Below are 19,294 nucleotides of genomic sequence, written 5' to 3'. Positions count from 1 at the left end.
CCTCCAGGTTGAAGCCTGCAGCCCACCCTACCACTGGGAAGCATGAAAGACAAGCTCTCCTGGCAGAATCTGTCCCGTCTTTTGTGGCAGTTACTGGCAAAGTTGGGGGGACGGGATTGTCAGTCCAGTTTTATGGTGTGTGAGGGTGGAGTCAGAGAGCACCAGGACCTGGGGGAAGATCAGCATAGTTGCCTTTTCCCAGCTGAGAACTGACACAAATCCCAGGTTCAACCCTGCTACCACTAGATGATCCACTCGCAGATGGCTTGACATCACCAAGTAGGGGGTTCCCAGCCCAGCAAACAGAGAGGGCATAGCAGAGCTGGAAATGAATAGCTGCAACCTAGCCATCCTAGAGGAAAGATCTTTGCTTCTCTTCTGTACAGAACACCTCATCTGCTCCTGGTGGGCTGGGGAGAGTGGGGTTACCACCCTTCTATTGATGAGGAAACAGACCCAGAGACCAAACACCTGGCACATCTGCTCTAGGAAGGAGTCCCACATCACCTGTGAGCTTCCTGAGAGTCCTGGGGACTGATGATACAAAAACATTGCAAATGGGGTGAAATGTTGGGCAGAACTCCAGCTCTCCACAGCATTATGAGCCTCTCGCCCTCTGGGACAGGATGAAACATCACTGAGGCAAGGTCATACTCATCCTTGACAGACAGACCTTGGTTCAGGTCTGAGCTACAATGAACATGGACTGCTTTGCAAGTGCATCCTTACTTTATTTTTTCTTTAATATTTATTTATTTGCATGAGAGAGGGAAAGAGAGAATGGGAACACCAGGGCCTCTAGCCATTGCAAATGAACTCCAGATGCATGTGCTCTCTTGTGCATGGGTACTAGGGAATTGAGCCTGGGTCCCTAGGCTTTGCAGGCAAGCACCTTAGCCGCCAAGCCATCTTTCCAGCCCTGGAGTCTTACTTTCAATGACAGGCTCTATTAGCTCCGGGGGAGGGTCTCCACACCCTCTGTGGCCAAAACAGGCTACTGGAATGGGGGCTGGCCAAGTAGCACTGGGCTTTTTAGTGTCTTGCAGTGCATGCTCCAAGACAGCCTTACTTGGACCCAGTTACTTACTGCCACACAGATGTGTAAGCCAGTCACAGTTGCACATACTTGGAACCCTAGCACACAGGAGGCTGAAGCTTTGAGTTTGAGGCCAGCCTGATAGACAGCAAGTTCCAGATCAGCCAGCGCTGCATAGATTAAATAGTGAGAGCCTGTCTCAAAATTGACAATTTAGTGCTAGAAACTGGGCGTGGTGCTCATGCCTTTAATCTCAGCATTAGGGAGGCTGAGGTAGGAAGATTGCTGTGAGTTCAAGGCTAGCCTTAGCTACAGAGGGAGGCACTCTGGCCAGCAACCCACATAAATCTAGGAGCAAACACACATGCTAATTTTTAAGAAAATGGGAAAGAACCTAAGCCTAACACATGCTAGATGAGCACTCACAGTGTGCTGCAGCCCATCTGTGCTTCACATGCGTGCACGCACACACGTGTATGCAGGGGCCTGTGGATCTCGCTGCATTACTTGACCACTGAGCTATATCCACAGCCAGTGTTTTCTAACTGTTAAAATTAGTTATTACACTAAACATGCAATATGGCCCTTTTACACTTGTGTGTGTGTCCATGTGCACATATGTGGGTACACTTTCACATGTGTGTGAGTACATGATCACATGTGTGTGCATGAGTGAGGATGCCAGAGGTAAAACATCAACTGGCTTTTTCACTCTCCATCTTTTTTTTTTTTCATTATTTATTTATTTGCAAACAGAGAGAGAGAGAGAGAGAGAGAGAGAGAGAATGGGCCTCCAGCCACTGCAAATGAACTGCATGTTCCACTTTGTGCATTTGACTTTACATGGGTATTGGGGAATCAAACCCAGGTCATTAGGCTTTGCAGGCAAGCTCCTTAACCACTGAGAAGTCTCTCCAGCCCCTTTCTATTTAATTTTTTGGGACAGGGTCTCTAATTCAAACTAGAATTTATCTATTCATTAAACTAGTTGCAGTCCCAGAAATCCTTCTATCTGCTCATGGGTGCTGGAGACCTGAACTCAGATCTCACTCTTGTATAACTACTTTACCAACTAAGTCATCTCCCCAATTCCTTCTTTTTTTTAATTTTTATTTTTAAAATTTGCCTGGGGCTAGACCCTACCTTGAAAAACAAAAAGAAAAAAAATTTTTTGTTTATTTATTTGAGAGAAAGGAGGAGAGGGATAAAGAATGGGTATACCAGGGCCTCCTGCCACTGCAAACAAACTCCAGATACATGTGCGATTTGTACATCTGGCTGTATGTGGGTGGTTTTGCAAGCAAGTGCCTTTAACTGCTGAGACAGCTCTCTAGCCCCTTTGTTTCTTTCTTTCTTTTCTTAAAATTTTATTTATTTTTGTTTTGTTTTTCGAGGTAGGTTCTTACTTTAGCCCAGGCTGACCTGGAATTCACTGTGTAGTCTTAGGGTATCCTCAAACTCATGATGATCCTCCTATCTCTGTCTCCCGGGTGCTGGTATTAAAGGCATGTGCCACCACGGCCCAGCTCCATTTTTATTTTTTTAATATTTTATTTATTTGCAAGCAGAGAGAGACAAAGAATGGGTGTGCCATGGCATCCAGCCACATGCACCACTTTGTGCATCTGGCCTTATGTGGGCACTGGGGAATCAAACCTGGATCATTAGGATTTGCAGGCAAGCGCCTTAACTGCTGAGCCATCTCTCCAGCCCACTTTTTACTTAAATTTTTTAAAATTTGCTGGGCGTGGTGGTGCATGCCTCTAATCCCAGCACTCTGGAGGCAGAGGTAGGAGAATCACTGTGAGTTCATGGCCACCCTGAGACACATAGTGAATTCCAGGTCAGCCTGAGCTACAGTGAGACCCTACCTTGAAAAACAAAAACAAAACAATAAATTTATTTGTAAGGAAGGAGAGAGAGAAAAAAAAATGGACATGCAGGACCTCTTGCCACTTGCAAACTCCACAAGTATACAACAGTTTATGCATTTAGAAGCACTTTATGTAGGTACTGGGGAATTGAGCCCAGGTTGTCAGCCTTTGCAAACAAGTGCCTTTAAATGCTGAGCCATCTCTCCAGCCCTTTACTTTTTAATTTGATAAAGGGTTTCACTAAGTTGCCGGGCTGGTCTTGACCTTTAATTCTCTTGCTGGAATGACAAACCTGGCTCCCACTTTACGTCTTCTCTTTCTCCTCTCACCCTCCTCTTTTTTTTTTTTTTTTTTCCTTCTTGTGGTGGTGAGAATTGAACCCAGTGCCTTGCACATACTAAGTAAGCACTTTACCAACTGAACTACATCCTGGAGTGGGGGAATCCCCTATTTTTCTAATGCCTATTCATAAAGCTCATAGAAGTGGAGGCAGATGGAAAAAGGTTTCTCATTAAATGAACCCTGTCAGTGTCTCCTGTTCTGAAAGTGGAAGAGGTAATGAAGACTGTGTAGCAGATAGAGACTGGGCCAGGAAAGAGAACTGGAGACATGGGAGAAGTTAGCCTCCCCTCTGAACTACACAGGACTTGAGGTCCTCCTCTGGAGATGGCAGTGGAAGCCACCCTCCCCTCTAGACTACAAAGGGTTTGAGACTTTCTCTGCACCATGAAAAATCTCCAGGCTGCCATGCACAGAGTACATAAGGACACTGATAATGCCAATGGGGTGGGGATGGGTAGAGGCAGGAAGGATGAGGCTGGTAGGCCTGCTGGGTAAGGACCAAGGCCACCGACAGGAAAGGACAGGGAAGGTCAGGCAAAGAAGTCAGTTCCGTGTATTTCCTGTGGGGAGGGCACCTAGCGAACCCACACTGTGGTACACCAGGCTGGAACTCCAGAGAGGTAAGGGCTGCACCCAGAAGTGTTGAGTGAAAAATAGTAAAGACAGAACTCCGGGGAATGCAGAGAAGCATGGGATGGAAGTGGACAGGGAGCTCACCTTGGACGTTTTTGCACTCTGTCCTTCTGACTTCCTGAATTTCATCCTAAAGTCCTTGCCCAGCCTCGAGCCCCTTACCTTCCCCACCAGACGCTGCCAGCTCTTTTCTTAACACCAGAATGAGAGGGTATGGCTAACAGCAGGGCTGAAACATTAGATTCTTGGTGTGTGGGAGGCTGGGGGGAATGGTGCCCACTACTCCTATTGCCTTGGTGAGGAGTCGCCTCCACTTGCCAGCATTCCCCTGCACCAATCCAGCTGTCTTCCCTGCAGCCACTACAGGCAAAGCACACCAGACTTGTGGGCTGGCTCCTCCGGGTGAGAACCCACAGGTGTGTGCTGCATCTTCTGCACTGATCCAAATCCTTAAAAAATGCCCCCTCCATGCCAGGTGTGGTGGCGCACACCTTTAATCCTGGCACTCAGGAGGCAGAGGTAGGAGGATCGCCATGAGTTCAAAGCCATCCTGAGAATACATAGTGAAATCCAGGTCAGCCTGGGGTAGAGTGAAACCCTGCCTCAAAAACAAAAAAAAGCCCCTCCTAGCTAAGCCCCTCCCAGGGCCGCCTTGCCTTTGGTGACCTCCATGCTTTGCACAGGGGAAGGGGCTCACCCTCTCACCCTCAGGAGCTTAAGCCCCAGCCCCTACACTGAGAGCGAGACCAGAACAGCAGTGTCACTGGAACAAATGCGAGCAGGGAGAGGGAGTCCCCACAGGATTGCAACCGGGAGCCCAAAGCCTCAGCACAGCTCTGCTCACCACATATGCTTTCTTCCCCTTCCCACTGCCTATGTGACCTCCTAGAATCCCACCCACATCCACTGTCTCCCAGCTCCTCTTCTACCCTGCTTGGAGGGGCCTTACAGACCTAGGGCCTCAGCTCTGCTCATGGCCATCAAAGCTAAATGTTTGCCTTCATCTCCCACAAGTCAGCTCAGTCAGTAAGGAAGTACAAATTCCATCATTAGCAATACTGCCTGACAAAATCAGCTTCCTAGCCAGGCATGGTGGCTCACACCTTCAATCCCAGCACTTGGAAGGCAGAGGTAGGAGGATCGCCATGAATTCAAAGCCACCCTGAGACTACTGAGTGAATTCCAGGTCAACCTGGGCCACAGTGAGACCCTACCTCGAAAAACCAGAAGGAAAAAAAAAAAAAAAAATCAGCTTCCTTCCCTCTGCCACCAAGTACCCACAACCCTTATAGCCCTGGACATTAGTTTGTCTTGTGGTTAGCTCTGCATGTCTAACATCTCTAAGAGACACCCAAGGCCAGGATAGGGTTAGAGTTAGACTTAGTGTCCCCAATACCAGCAGAGGCAGAGAGCAAGTCAATGCTCTTTGCCTCCTGCAGTTTATGTTGACTTCAGAGGAAGCCAAGAAAACAAACTCACCTTTCCTGGTACATTTTTCCAGTGCCATCAAGAGCCTCAGGCAGCCCCAGGCATAAGGTGACGTGCCACCAACTGTCCTTGGGTGCATAGCAAAGCCCCTTATGTGATCCAGGAGATAAGTGTAGCAGTTAGTGACGTAAGCCTGGTAGGCTGACATGGGCCACCCACATCTGAAACCACAAACATATCACAGCTGCTGTTCCCCCCACAGAGCTAAGAGGAGCCTATTAACACTTGTTACAAGTCAGAGATTTTGAGTGGGACAAGCTTATTCCATGACACTGCACAGAATATTAGAGATTTGTCTCCTGACAGAAGAATGTATAATGTTCTCTAAAAGATGCACCAGAGCCGGGTGCAGAGGGTGCACTCGGGAAGCAGAGGTAGGAGGATTGCTGTGAGTTTGAGGGGGCACACGTGTCTGGAGTTCTTTTGCAGTGGCTGGAGGCCCTAGCACACCTATTCTTTCTCTCTTTCTCTGTCAAATAAACAAAAATAACTGAAAAAATAAACAAAAATAAAATATAAAAATATATTAAAACATACACCAAACTAGCCCAGGAACCAAGGACCTGGTCCAGTACACAGCAGTGGTATTGTCCCTTCTAAGCTTTTCCAAGCTGCAACATGGGCATGGCAGTGAGATGAATGTTAACCATAAAAGTAATAGAAATTCCATCAAGAAAAGCAAAAAACACAGGGGAAGTTTTGAAATAGGAGCTGCTTACCATGCCCCACAGGTGCCTATGTAAGCACAAATCCTACCAGACACGTGTTAAGCTTACTGAAATAAAAAATTGCAGTGAAAGCTGCCTATGTTGAGACAACATTCCTGTTATATACAGATATTTCAAGTAAGAATAGTAAAGAGGGGTTGGAGAGATGGCTCAGTGGTTAAAAATGCTTGCTTGCAAAGCCTGCCAGCCTGATATCAATTTCCCAGTACCCACCTACATAGTAGCTAGCATTTGTTTGCAGCACAAGAGACCCTGGTGCACACATATACACACACATATGTAGTCTCAGGGTGGCTTTGAACTCACAGTGATCCTCTTACTTCTGCCTCCCAAGTGCTGGGATTAAAGGCATGTGCCACCACATCTGGGTTACATACATATTAAAAATTTTTTTCGCAAAGCAAAAGGACCCAGGTTTGATTCTCCAAGACCCATATTAGCACAAGGCAGCGCACACGTCTGGAGTTCATTTGCAGTGGCTGGAAGCCCTGGCGCACCCATTTTCTCTTGCCCTCTCCCTATGTCAAATAAAATATTTTTTAAATGATTTTTTTTCTTTTCTTTTTGTTTTTTTTAGGTTGGGTTTCACTCTAGTCCAAGCTAACCTGGTATTTACTATGTAGTTAAAGGCATGCACCACCACACCCAGTTTAAAAAAAAATTATGTAATATGTAATGTGTGTGTGTGTATGTATCAGGGTGGCCACAAATTTATTTGAAAGTGACAGAAAGAGAAAGAGGCAGATATAGAGAGACAGAGAATGGACGCGCCATGGCCTCCAGCCACTGCAAACGAACTCCAGACTCATGAGCCCCTTTGTGCATCTGGCTAACATAGGACCTGAGGAATCAAGCCTTGAATGGGGATCCCTGGGCTTCACAGGCAAGCACTTAACCTCTAAGCCATCTCTCCAGCCCTAAGATTTTATTTTATATATTTATTAGGGACAGAAAGAGGGAGAGAGAAAGAATGGGCACACCAGGGCCTTTAGCCACTGCAAACAAACTCCAGACCGCATGTGCCACCATGTGCATCTGGCTTACACGGGACCTGGAGAATTGAACCTGGGTCCTTAGGCTTTGCAGACAAGCACCTTAGCTGCTAAGTCATCTCTCCAGCCCCCCAAAAATATTTTTTTTAAAAAGAATGTTAGGGCTGAAGAGATGGCTGAGCAGTTCAGACACCTGCTTGCAAAGTCTAACAACCCAGGTTTGATTTCCCAGTACCCACATAAAGCCAGATGCACAGTGATGGAACATCTGGAGTTCATTTGCAGTGGCTAGAGGCCCTGTTGTACCCATTCTCTTTTCTCTGCTTACAAATAAAAAATGAGGGCTGGAGAGATAGCTTAGTGGTTAAGGCACATGCCTGTGAAGCCTAAGGAACCAAGTTTGATTCTCCAGGTTCCACATAAGCCAGATGGTGGAGCATGTATCTGGAGTTCATTTGCAGTAGCGAGGTCCTGGTGTGCCCTATCACTCTGTTTCTCTCTCTCTAATAAATAAAAATGATAATTATTCAAAAAATATAAAGACCTGGACATGGTATCTCACATCTTTAATCCCAGCACTCAGGAGGTAGAGGTAGAAGGACTGCTGTGAGTTTGAGCCCAATCTGGGACTACAGAGTGAGTAACAGATCAGCCTGGGCTAGAGACCCTACCTCAGGAAAGAAAAGAAAAATGTTAAATAGCAATGAACCATACCAAGCCCTAAGCATATATGATCTTTCAGTTTTTTTTTAATCTTATTTTATTTTTTCTCAATTTTTTAAAAACATTTTTCCATGATTATAAAAAATATCCCATGGTAATACCCTCCCCCCACCATTTTCCCCTTTGAAATTCCATTCTCCATCATTCCCCTCCCCATCTCAGTAAGTCTTTTATTTTGATGCCATGGTCTTTCCCTCCTCTTATGATGGTCTTGTGTAGGTAGTGCAAGGCACTATGAGATCATGGATATCGAGGCCATTTTATGTCTGGAGGGAGCACGTTGTAAGGAGTCCAACCCTTCCTTTGGCTCTTACATTCTGAAATTAGTATCTAGGATATACAAAGAACTCAAAAAGTTAAATAATAAGAAATCAAACAAGCCAATTGAAAAATGGGCTATGGAGCTAAATAGAGAGTTCTCAAAGGAATACGAATGGTGTATAAGCATCTAAAAAAATGTTCTATGTCCCTAGTCATCAGGGAAATGCAGATTAAAACTACATTGAGATTCCATCTCAGTTTTTTTTAAATATTTTTATTTATTTATTTTGATAGAGAAGGAGAGAGAGAGACATTGAGAGAATCAGTGCATCAGGGCTTCCAGCCGCTGCAAACAAACTCCAGATGCTTGTGCCCCCTTATGCATATGGCTTACATGGGTCCTAGGGAATCAAACCTGGGTCCTTTAGCTTTGCAGGCAAATGCCTTTAACTACTAAGCCATCCCTCCAGCCCTGATCTTTCAGTTTTCCTTTTTGTTTTTGAGGTAGGGTTTCACTCTAGCCCAGGCTGACATGGAACTAACTCTGTGGTCCCAGGCTGGCCTTGAACTCATAGTGGTCATTCCACATCTACCTCCTATGTGCTGGGATTAAAAGTGTTTACCACCATGCCCAGCTGATCTTTGAATTTAAATTTACTCCTTTCCCAGCTGTAAACTTGTAACTTTTTTTTTCTTTTGGTTTTTTGAGGCAGGCCCTAACCCAGGCTGACATAGAATTCACTATGTAGTCTCAGGCTGGCCTTGAAATCAAAGAACTCCTATCTCAGCCTCCTGAATGCTGGGATTAAAGGCATGAGACACCACACCCAACAACCTGTAATTTTTTAAAAATCTTGTTTACAGCCAAACCCTATGTCTTTTTTTAAAAATATTTTTATTTATTTATTAGACAGAGAAACAGGGAGAAAGAGAATGGGTGCACCAGGGCTTCCAGCCACTGCAAACGACCTCCAGATACGTGTGCCCCCATGTGCATCTGGCTAACGTGGGTCCTGGGGAATCGAACCAGGGTCCTTTGGCTTTGCAGGTAAATGCCTTAACCGCTAAGCCATCCCTCCAGCCCCAAACCCTATGTCTTAACTCCCATGTGACAGTATATTACGGATTCTTCTGACCTTTGTGGCCTATAGAATCACTCCAGGACCTCATTTACCAAAAAGGGGGAGAAACTTTCTTAGCAACCCTTTTTTGTTTGTTATGGTTTTTCAAGGTAGGGTCTCCCTCTCTCTTTGGCTGACCTGGAATTCAATGTAGTTTCAGGGTGGCCTCAAACTCATGGCAATCCTCCTACCTTGGCCTCCCAAGTTTGGGATTAAAGACGTGCACCACCACACCCGGCTTGTTTTTTTTTTCCAAAACAGGGTCTCATTCTAGCCCAAACTAACTCAGAACTCACTCTGTAGTTCCAGGCTAACCTCTAACTCATAATAATCCTCGTACCTGGGATTAAAGGTGTGTGCCACCACACTTGGCACAACCACTCTTTTTTAAATGTTTTGTGGTTTGATTCAGGTGTCCCCCATAAACTTAGGTGTTCTGAATGCTAGGTCCCCAGATGATGACAATTTGGGAATTAATACCTCCTGGAGGCAGGGTATTGTGGGGGTTGGGCTTATGGGTATTATAGCCAGCTTCCTCTTGCCAGTGTTTGTCACACTCTCCTGTTGCTGTGGTCCACCTGATATTGGCCAAGAACTGAGGTCCACCCTGTGCTCATGCCATCATTTTCCCCTGCCATCATGGAATGTCCCTTCAAGTCTATAAGCCCAAAATAAACCCTTTCTTCCCACAAGCTGCTTAGTCAGGTGTTTAATGCCAGCAATGCGAACCTGACTGCAACAGAATGTATCTTCAAAAGCAACCAAAATCCTACAAATGCTATTGTTAATATACTTAAGAGCAGCTCTCAGCACTTAAAAGACACTTGCTTGCAAAGCCTTCAAAACCTAGGCTCAATTCTCCTGACCCATGTAAAGCTAGTTAACACAAAGTGGCACATATGTCTGGAGGTTCATTTGCAGGAGGCTCTGGCAGGCCCGTATTTTCTTCCTCTCTAAGATAATTTTAAAAAAAACAAAACCTTCCACTTGAGAGCTGGGCATGGTGGCGCATACCTTTAATCTCAGCACTTGGGAGGCTGAGGTAGGAAGATCAACATGAGTTAGAAGCTGGCCTTGGTCTACAGAGTTAGTTCCAGGTCAGCCTGGGCTAATAGAGTAAGACCCTGCCTGGGGAAGTCAAATGGAAGAAGCTCATACCTGAGTATGTACTACCCTTTTCCTAAGAGCATCTCTCCCTTAAAATGTTCACCCTTAAATCTATGTTAACAATGTTTCTTTCTTTGTTCATTTCTTTCTTCTCTCTCTCTTTCTTCTTTTTTAAAAATAGGGTTGGGCTGGAGAGATGGCTTAGCGGTTAAGCGCTTGCCTGTGAAGCCTAAGGACCCTGGTTCAAGGCTCGGTTCCCCAGGTCCCACGTTAGCCAGATGCACAAGGGGGCGCACGCATCTGGAGTTCGTTTGCAGAGGCTGTAAGCTCTGGCACGCCCATTCTCTCTCTCTCCCTCTATCTGTCTTTCTGTCTGTGTCTGTCGCTCTCAAATAAATAAATAAATAAATTAAAGATAGGGTCTCTCTCTAGTCCAAACAGACCTGGATTTCACTATGTAGTCTCATAGTAGACTTGAACTCACAGCAATCCTTCTACCTTTGCCTCCAAAGTGCTGAGATTAAAAGCATGTGCCACCCCACCTGGCCACAGTGTTTCTTCATGGTATTTTGTTTGCATTTATGGAAGCTGTCAATAAAAGTTTTTTTTGTTTTGTTTTGTTTTGGTTTTTCCAGATAGGGTTTCACTCTAGCACAGGCTGACTTGGAATTCACTATATGGTCTCAGGGTGGCCTCGACCTCACACCTATCATCCTACACCTCTGCCTCCGGAGTGCTGGGATTAAAGGCGTGTGCTACCACACTCAGCCTAAAACAGTGTTTGTTACTAAACTTCAACTCTTTTCATACTGACTAGTCCTGAAATAACACAGCTTCATTTGAGGTCTCTGAAAGAACTCTTCAGGTTGGACAGTCAACAGCATGGAGCTGTATTTGTGCCACCAGTGCAAAAGATGGGAGACAGGGAATCCCAGGGTTTTAAACTGGTTAGCTAGAGCTAGACTAGCTGAAACAGCAAGCCCTGGTTTAAGTGACAGACACTGCCTCAGTAAGTAAAATGGAGCACAATCAAGGAAGACACTTGACATCAACCTCTGGCCTCCACACACACATATATGCCCCCATGTGTACATGTATACCACACATACACATGCAAAAAAAGAAACTAAGTAGATAAAAATAAAAGAGACAGGCCTCTTGCTATCTTTCTTTCTTTTCTTTTTTTTTTTTTTGGTTTATCGAGGGTCTCACTCTGGCTCAGGTTGACCTGGAATTCACTATGTAGTCCCAAGGTGGCCTTAAACTCATGGCAATCCTACCTCTACCTCCTGAGTGCTGAGATTATAGGTGTGTGCCACCACGCCCAGCTTCAGACCTCATTTTTATGAAATACTCAGAATGAATTTTGATAAGCTATGCACAACACAGTCTACCAATGGTGGTAAAGAAATACCAGTTTACTGATACCACACCAGTAAATGCACAGAACGAAGAAATGAAGGACAGGACCTCATCTCGAGTACAGGCCCTCATAGGTCCCCCAGTACGCAAGACCCACTGCACATCAAGGACATCATTCGCTGTCTGGAACATGGGCCAGACTTCTGACACCGTGGCCATCCATCCCCAAAAGGTCAGCTTCCCATACCACCAGCAAAGACCCTCAGCACACACAATCCATGTTCACAGCTGGGGACCCCCATGGTGAACCATGGAGCTACAGAAGCCGCTGGGCCAACCTGGCCCTAGTCTCTCCAGCGGTGTCCACACTGAGTGTTGCAGCACTTGTAGAAGGTGGTCATCGGCTCATCCGCAGAGCGGGTCTGCAGCTGCATGAAGTAGGCACGGGGATGTTCACATTTCGGACATGGTTCTGGCAATGAGAAAAATTGAAGGACCCACATTATATAAAAATGACACTTGTGACAACTGTATCTCTCTTTTCTTTCTTTTCTTTCCTTTTCTCCCCCCCACCACCATTTTTTTTTTTGGGGGGGGGGTTTCAAGGTAGGGTCTCACTCTAGCCTGCACTGACCTGTAATTCACTCTGTAGTCTCAGGGTGGCCTCAAATTCATAGCAATCCTCAGCCTCCCAGTGCTGGGACTAAAGACATGTGCCACCACACCTGGCAAATGTATCTCTCTTTCTCTCTTAATATTTTTGAATTTATTTATTTGAGAGAGAGGGAGACAGAAAGAGGAAGAGAGAGAGAGAGAGAGAGAGAGAGAGACAGAATAGGCATGCCAGGGCCTTCACCACTGCAAACAAACTCCACATGCACGTGCCACCTAGTGCATCTGGCTTATGTGGGTCCTGGAGACTCAAGCCACAGTCTTTTGGCTTCGTAGGCAAATACCTTAACTGCTAAGCCATCATTCCAGCCCTGCAACTGTATCTCTTAAATGTAGGTAAAGACCCCACCCCTGATCAATTGGCCTCTTTGTCAAGGAACTTACCAACAGCAATATCCTTCCTATAGTACACCAACATGGAGGAGAATGGAAAGAGCTGTAACTTAAACATACTCCTTTTCCCTCCCCAGTCACACTTTGCTTCTTTAATCTTGTTGCTAACTGACTGGCACAGCATGAAAAGGGGACTAATGTGATCCATTTTATGGTGCATTAACAAAATTCCAGCCAGGCATAGTGGCATACATCTGTAACTCCAGCACTTGGGAGTCTGAAGCAGGATTGCTGCGAGTGTGTTATAGTTACCTTCACATTGCTAGGATAAAGCACCCAACCAAAGGCAGCTGATGAGAGGAAAGTTTATTTTGTTTTGAATTTGGGCTTTTGTCTAGAGAAGAAGCTTCATGAAGGCAGGAGACAGCACAGCATGAGCAGAAGCTGGACATGACCTCTGCCACAGCAGGTGGAAACAGCAGCAGGAGAGTGAGCCAAACTCAAGCAAGGGGAAGCTGGCTGTAACACCGCTAAACCCACCCCCAACAACACACCTCCTCCAGCAAGGTGCCACCTCCCAATATGCCATCAAGTATTTGGAACAAATAAGTTTACGGGGAACATCTGATTCAAACGACTGCAGAGTTCAAGGCCATCTTGAAATACATAGCATCTCAGAATAAATAAATAAAAACAAATGTTAAGTCTCTACTTTTTCAAAGCTGGAGAGATTGCTGAGTGGCTAAGGTGATTGCCTGAGAAGCCTAAGGACCCAGGTTTGATTCCCCAGTACCCATAAAGTGGCACATGTGTCTGGAGTTAGTTTTCAGTGGCTAGAGGCCTGGTGCACCCTTTCTCTCTCCTGTCCCCCATCTGCCACTTCCTCACTCTCTCTCAAATAATAAAGAAAATATTTTCTTATTTATTTATTTTGATTTTTGAAGGTGGGGTCTCACTGTAGCCCAAGCTGACCTGGAATTCACTCTGTAGTCTCACAGTGGCTTTGAACTCAGTGATCCTCCTATCTCTGCCTCACAAGTGCTGGGATGAAAGGCATGAGCCACCATGTCTGACAAGAAATTATTTTTTAAAAAACTCTACTTTTTCTTCTCTGGGGCTTTCTGGTTTGTTTGTGAAAACAAATCCCAAATCTATAGCTCAGGTTCACCTGGAACTCATTCTATAGCCCAGGCTGGCTTGGCCTTGAACTCATGGCAATCCTCTTGTCTCAGTCCCCCTAATGCTGGTATTACAGGCTCATGGTACCATGCTAGGACAAGGCTGGCAGAGCATAAAAGCAATGCTGGAAAAAGACTATATTGCTAAGAATAAAGTGCTAGGGGGCTGGGCACTTGCTTGCAAAGCCAAAGGACCCAGTTTAAATTTACCAGGACCCACATAAGCCAGATGCACAAGGCAGCATATGTGTCTGGAGTTCATTTACAGTGGCTGGAGGCCCTGGAGCTCCCATTCTCTCTCTCTCCCTCTATTTCTCTCTCTCTCTCAAATAAATAAAGACAAACTATATATAATATATATACACATATATATTAATTATATATATATATTTATGTGAAAATATATATATAAAGAATAGAGCACTAAGGGTATTCCAGCAGGGCATGGTGGTGCAAGCCTATGATCAGATCTTGGAAGACAGAGGCAGAAGGACCAAAGCATTTTCAGTGCATAGAGGATTCAAGGCCAGCCTGGGAGACCCTGTCTCAGGAAGAAAACACAATCCCAGCACCTGGAAACAGCAGTATCAGTAGGTCATCCTTAGCTACATGAGACTCTCTCAAAAAAGGGGACGGGGGCTGGAGAGATGGCTCAGTGGTTAAGGCACTTGCCTGTGAAGTCTAAAGTCACAGGTTCAATGCCCAAGAACCCACATAAGCCAGATACACAAGGTGACTTATGCGTCTGGGGTGTGTTTACAGTGGCTAGAGGCCCTGGTGCAGTCATACTCTCTCCCTTCCTCCCCCTCTCTCTCACTCTATTTGCCTTTCTTTCTCAAATAAATAAATAAATAAAATATTTTTGGAAGTTGGGTGTGGTGATACATGCTTTTAGTCCCAGCACTTGGCAGGCAGAGGTAGGAGGATCATTGAGTTTGAAGCCAGCCTGGGACTACAGAGTGAATTCTAGGTCAGCCTGGGCTACAGTAAGACCCTGCTTCAAGGTAGGAGGGGAGTGAGGGGAGAGGGATGTTCTGTTAAGAGCTATGAAAAAAAGAGCTACAGGGAAAGCTGCTTCTTGTCTACAGAATACTGGTAGAAACTATTTTCATGAGGTCTTAGGTAGAATGAGGACTATGTCACTGAACACTTGGGAAGACACTATTCTTGTTATACAGTGACAAAGAACATGATAGAACTAGGTCCCTATCCTAAGATTTTTGTGGAAGGCTGATTTGAGATTGACAGGGCCATGGTACCTCATGACTCTCTGAATGTCTCAGTTCTCTGCTCCCCATTTGCATTTAACAGTGCTCTTCAGCCAGACCTCTATCACATAGCAAATCTGCCAGTGCCTTGAACTTGAACTTCCCAGCCTTCAGTATCATTAGAGCAGATTCCTTCCTTTACAAATTACCGTCTCTGGCTTTGTAATGATGGCACAAATGGACTAAGATGGTGACTTATACTGCTGTGCATTTGAGAAAGCACATCACAGATTCTCCCTCTTTTTTTTGCGGGGGGGGTGTTGAGGTAAGGTCTTATTCTAGACCAGGCTGACCTGGAATTTACTATGTAGTCTCAGGTGACCCTGAACTCATGGCAATCCTCCTATCTCTGCCTCCCAAGTGCTAGGATTAAAGACATGTGACACCATCCTGGACCCCACAATCTTCCTTCTAAGGACAAGGAACACAGTCTTCTCAGAGGATGTTTGTGTGAGGAGCCCATTTGGTAGAAACACCCTCAGCTACTCTTGCCAACATCTTTCCATTTAACATACACCTTTCCAAGGTGTCTCTATGCACACAGATTAACCTACAAAGTGATTTCACATTAAGATATTGACAAACCTTAAGCAGTAACAAATTATTAATGAAAGACATTTTTAGAAACATACATAGTAAAAGTACATTCCAGCCTCTGACTGAATGACATGATCAGTGATAAACGACTGTCCACAGCTTAGTAATGGGAAGTTCTTACCTGCAGTGGAGTCCACATTTTCCCAGGCAGCTGCTCCCCCCAGCACATCATCCACTTCTTTCAGCTTGGGATACTTCCGATTTGTTACCTAACAGCAAAACAAGCTTTCACACTTCAAGTAATCGAAGGGCATAGACATGGGCCACCAACCACAACTGCTTTCCAGTGTCCCCTCTACTTCTTTCCCTCCAAAATGGGGAGATTCAGAATTCCTGCTATTACAGAGTGGCACACTCTCTTGGAATGTAGAGGTTCAGAGACAGGAGGGTCCCCCAAATAGAACACAGATTTGCTGTCAGAGACCTGTAGAGACTGGAGGAAGCTCCAGAGCTGGAGGAGAAACAGTGTGGTGGACCCTGCTCTTCTCTTATACCTTTAAGATTCCTGGTAACACTCCGGGAAAGTCACAGACAACTGAAGCCATTAAACTGTGTGCCCAGTCAATCCCTCAGGTACACTTGGTTTCTTTCCCAAGTATAGCAGTTACCTTCTCATTACCAGGACAAAACACCCAACCAGAAGCAGCTTATGAAAGTAAAAGGTTTATTTTGGCTTACAGTTTCAAGAGGAAATTTTTTGTTGTTGTTGTTTTGTTTTGTTGAGATAGAGTCTCACTCTAGCCCAGGCTGACCTGGAATTCACTATGTTGTCTCAGACTGGCCTTGAACTCACAGCAATACTCCTACCTCTGTCTTCTGAGTGCTGGGATTAAAGGTGTGCACCACCATGCACAGGCAAGAGGAAGTTTTATCATGCCAAGGAAAGAATGGTAGGAGTAGACAGATAGGGCATCACATCCTGTTACTTCAGCAAGGAGGAAGCAACAACAGTGAGCTACCTGGCACTAATAACTGTGCTGGACTATAAAATCCCAAAGCCTGCCCCCTAGTGACACACCTTTAGCAAGCTCCAACACCTGGGAATCAAGTATGAAGCTTAATTTCAAGCACAGGAGACTATGGGGGATATTTTTACATCAAACCACCATACCAAGTTTATCATAAGTTTCAGAATTACTTAAGAGTTCTCTTCCCACAGTTTCATATTCCACTATACTGCTCTAATGTACAAACATTAAGAATGAGGTGTCATTGGCAGCATGGTAGTGCATGCCTTTAATCCTAGAACCACCACACAGGAGGCAGAGGTATGAAGACTGCTGTGAGTTCCAGGAAAAAACAAAAAAAGCCAGGCGTGGTTATGCACACCTTTAATCCCAGGGCTTGGAAGGCAAAGGTAAGTAGGAGGATCACCTTGAGTTCAAGGCCACCCTGAAACTACATAGTGAATTTCAGGTCAGCCTGGACTAGAGTGAGACCCTACCTCAAAAAAAAAAAAAAAAAACAATGGCTGGAGAGATGGTTTGGTGGTTGAGCACCTGCCTGTGAAGCTGAAGGACCCCAGTTTAAGGTTTAAGTCCCCAGGACCCAAGTAAGCCAGATACATAAGGTGGCACATGTGTCTGGAGTTCATTTGCAGTGAGGCCCTGGTGTGCCCATTCTCTCTCTGTATCTGCCTCTTTCTCTGTGTGTCGCTCTCAAATAAATAAAAAACGATAATTTTTTTTTAAAAAAAGAGGAGTATGAGCTAGCTAGTCTAGCCAAATCAGTGAGCAATATATTCAACAAGAGACCCTATCTCAAAAAATAAAAAAATGATGAGTTGGACATCATGGCACATGCCTTTAATCCCAGCACTCAGGAGACACAGGTAACAGGATTGCTGTGAATTCTGGGCCACCCTGAGACTACATAGTGAATTTCAGGTCAGCCTGGACTAGAATGAGACCCTACCTGGAAATAACAACAACAAAAAGGGGGGGGGGGTTGCGAGATGGCTTAGCAATTAAGGTGCTTACCTACATACAAAGCCTAAGGGCGTAAGGACCCAGGTTCAACTTCCCAGAAGCCACATAAGCCAGATACACTAGAGGGCACATGCATCTGGAGTTCATTTGCGGTGGCTAGAGGCCCTGGCCTACCAGTCCCTCTCTCTCTAATAATAAGTAAATAACAATACCAAAGGTTTGCTGGGTTCCTTTCTCAGCTACTCCCCACTCCCCCGCCACACAAATACTTGAAGGAAAAACTAGTTATAATACTCTGTGCCTCACACACTAAGAGAACTCTCAGTAACTCTACTTTTGCAGTAACTATTTTTTTAATATTTACTTGTTTGTTTGAGAAAGAGGGCCTCTTACAGCTGCAAAGAAACTCCAGATGTGCGCACCACTTTGTGCATCTGGCTTTACTTGAGAATTGGAGAACTGAACCGGGCCAGCAGGCTTTGCATGAAAGTGCCTTTACCACTAGACCATCTCCCTAGACCCTCACTTACTTTAGATTCCACTCCGGGCATTCAGGCTATAACACAGAGGCGAACAAAATGCAGAGGTAGGAGGATCTCTTGTGAATTCGAGGCCAGTCTGGGACTACATAGTGAGTTCCAGGTCAGCATGAGCTAGAGGAAGTTCATGGGCAAAGGAACGTGAAACCTCAGCCTTAGCAGTGCTGGGTGCACGGTGGAGATTCTCCCAGGAGAGTAATTACAATGGCTGGGGAGAAGAGCAGCAAGAAAAGCACCAGGACTGGAGGGCAGAGAAGGTAGGGAGTGAGCCCCAACCTGGCGGCCGCAGGTTTCCGAACACAGCCCAACAGCACCCGAACAGTTTTTTGTTTGTTTCTTTTGTCTTGTTTTTTCGAGGTAGGGTGTCATTCTAGCTCAGGCTGACCTGGAATTCACTCTGTATTCTCAGAGTGGCCTCAAACTCACGGCGATCCTCCTACTCCTGCCTCCCAAGTGCTGGGATTAAAGGCGTGCGCCACCACGCCTGGCTCAGATTTTTTTGTTGTTGGTTTCGAGGTAGGGTCTCGCTCTAGCTCAGGCTGACCTGGGATTCACTATGTAGTCCCAGGGTGATCTCTAACTCAAGGCGATCTTCCTACCTCTGCTTCCCCAATGCAGGGATTAAAGGCGTCCGCCACCACACGCCGCTCCTGGGTTTAAACAGGGCCTCTCTGGCCACAGCAGGGAGTCCAGTGCGGAACCCCCCGCGGTGACACAGAGGGCGGATGCGACCTGGCCCAGGTAGCAGCAACAAAGAGCAACGTCCGCACTCGAGGGCGTCCTCAGGGCAGGGTGCAGAGGCTGGCTTCGGGCCTCGCAGGCTCACCTTGCGGGTGATATTGTGCACGTATGGACAAGTGTTGCAGGCGAAGCGGTGGCAGCGCTGCCCTTCCTCCACGATGAGCCCGTTCCCGCAGCCCGGGCAGAAGAGCAGCATGGATCCGGCTTAACTACGCGCAGATCCCGCGAACTCAGAAGCTTACTCGCCGCGGGACCCCAGTCACCTGGAGCTGGCAAGAGACAGAGTCCGCACGCTCCCAGCGGCCACTGCGGCAGGCGGATCGCTGCAGAAGCACCGCCCCCTCAACTCAGCGCACCAATGGCTGGCCCGG

At 46.0% G+C, this 19,294-nt stretch overlaps 1 protein-coding gene across 1 annotated transcript; it reads right to left on the bottom strand.

Moving 5' to 3' along the window:
* Window positions 1–11,702: 11,702 nt before the first annotated feature.
* Window positions 11,703–19,240, bottom strand: Polr3k (RNA polymerase III subunit K). Its single transcript, XM_004652103.2, has 3 exons — window positions 19,009–19,240; window positions 15,837–15,924; window positions 11,703–12,139 (listed from the first exon to the last, which is right to left on the bottom strand). Exons 1-3 carry the CDS (start codon window positions 19,117–19,119, stop codon window positions 12,012–12,014), a joined length of 327 nt encoding a protein of 108 aa, XP_004652160.1. The 5' UTR covers window positions 19,120–19,240; the 3' UTR covers window positions 11,703–12,011.
* Window positions 19,241–19,294: the final 54 nt, after the last annotated feature.

The sequence above is a fragment of the Jaculus jaculus genome, chromosome 11, assembly GCF_020740685.1.
Source record: "Jaculus jaculus isolate mJacJac1 chromosome 11, mJacJac1.mat.Y.cur, whole genome shotgun sequence".
Taxonomy (NCBI): Eukaryota; Metazoa; Chordata; class Mammalia; order Rodentia; family Dipodidae; genus Jaculus; species Jaculus jaculus.
Note: the sequence above shows the minus strand (reverse complement) of the source record. Positions and strands in the feature narration are given on the sequence as shown.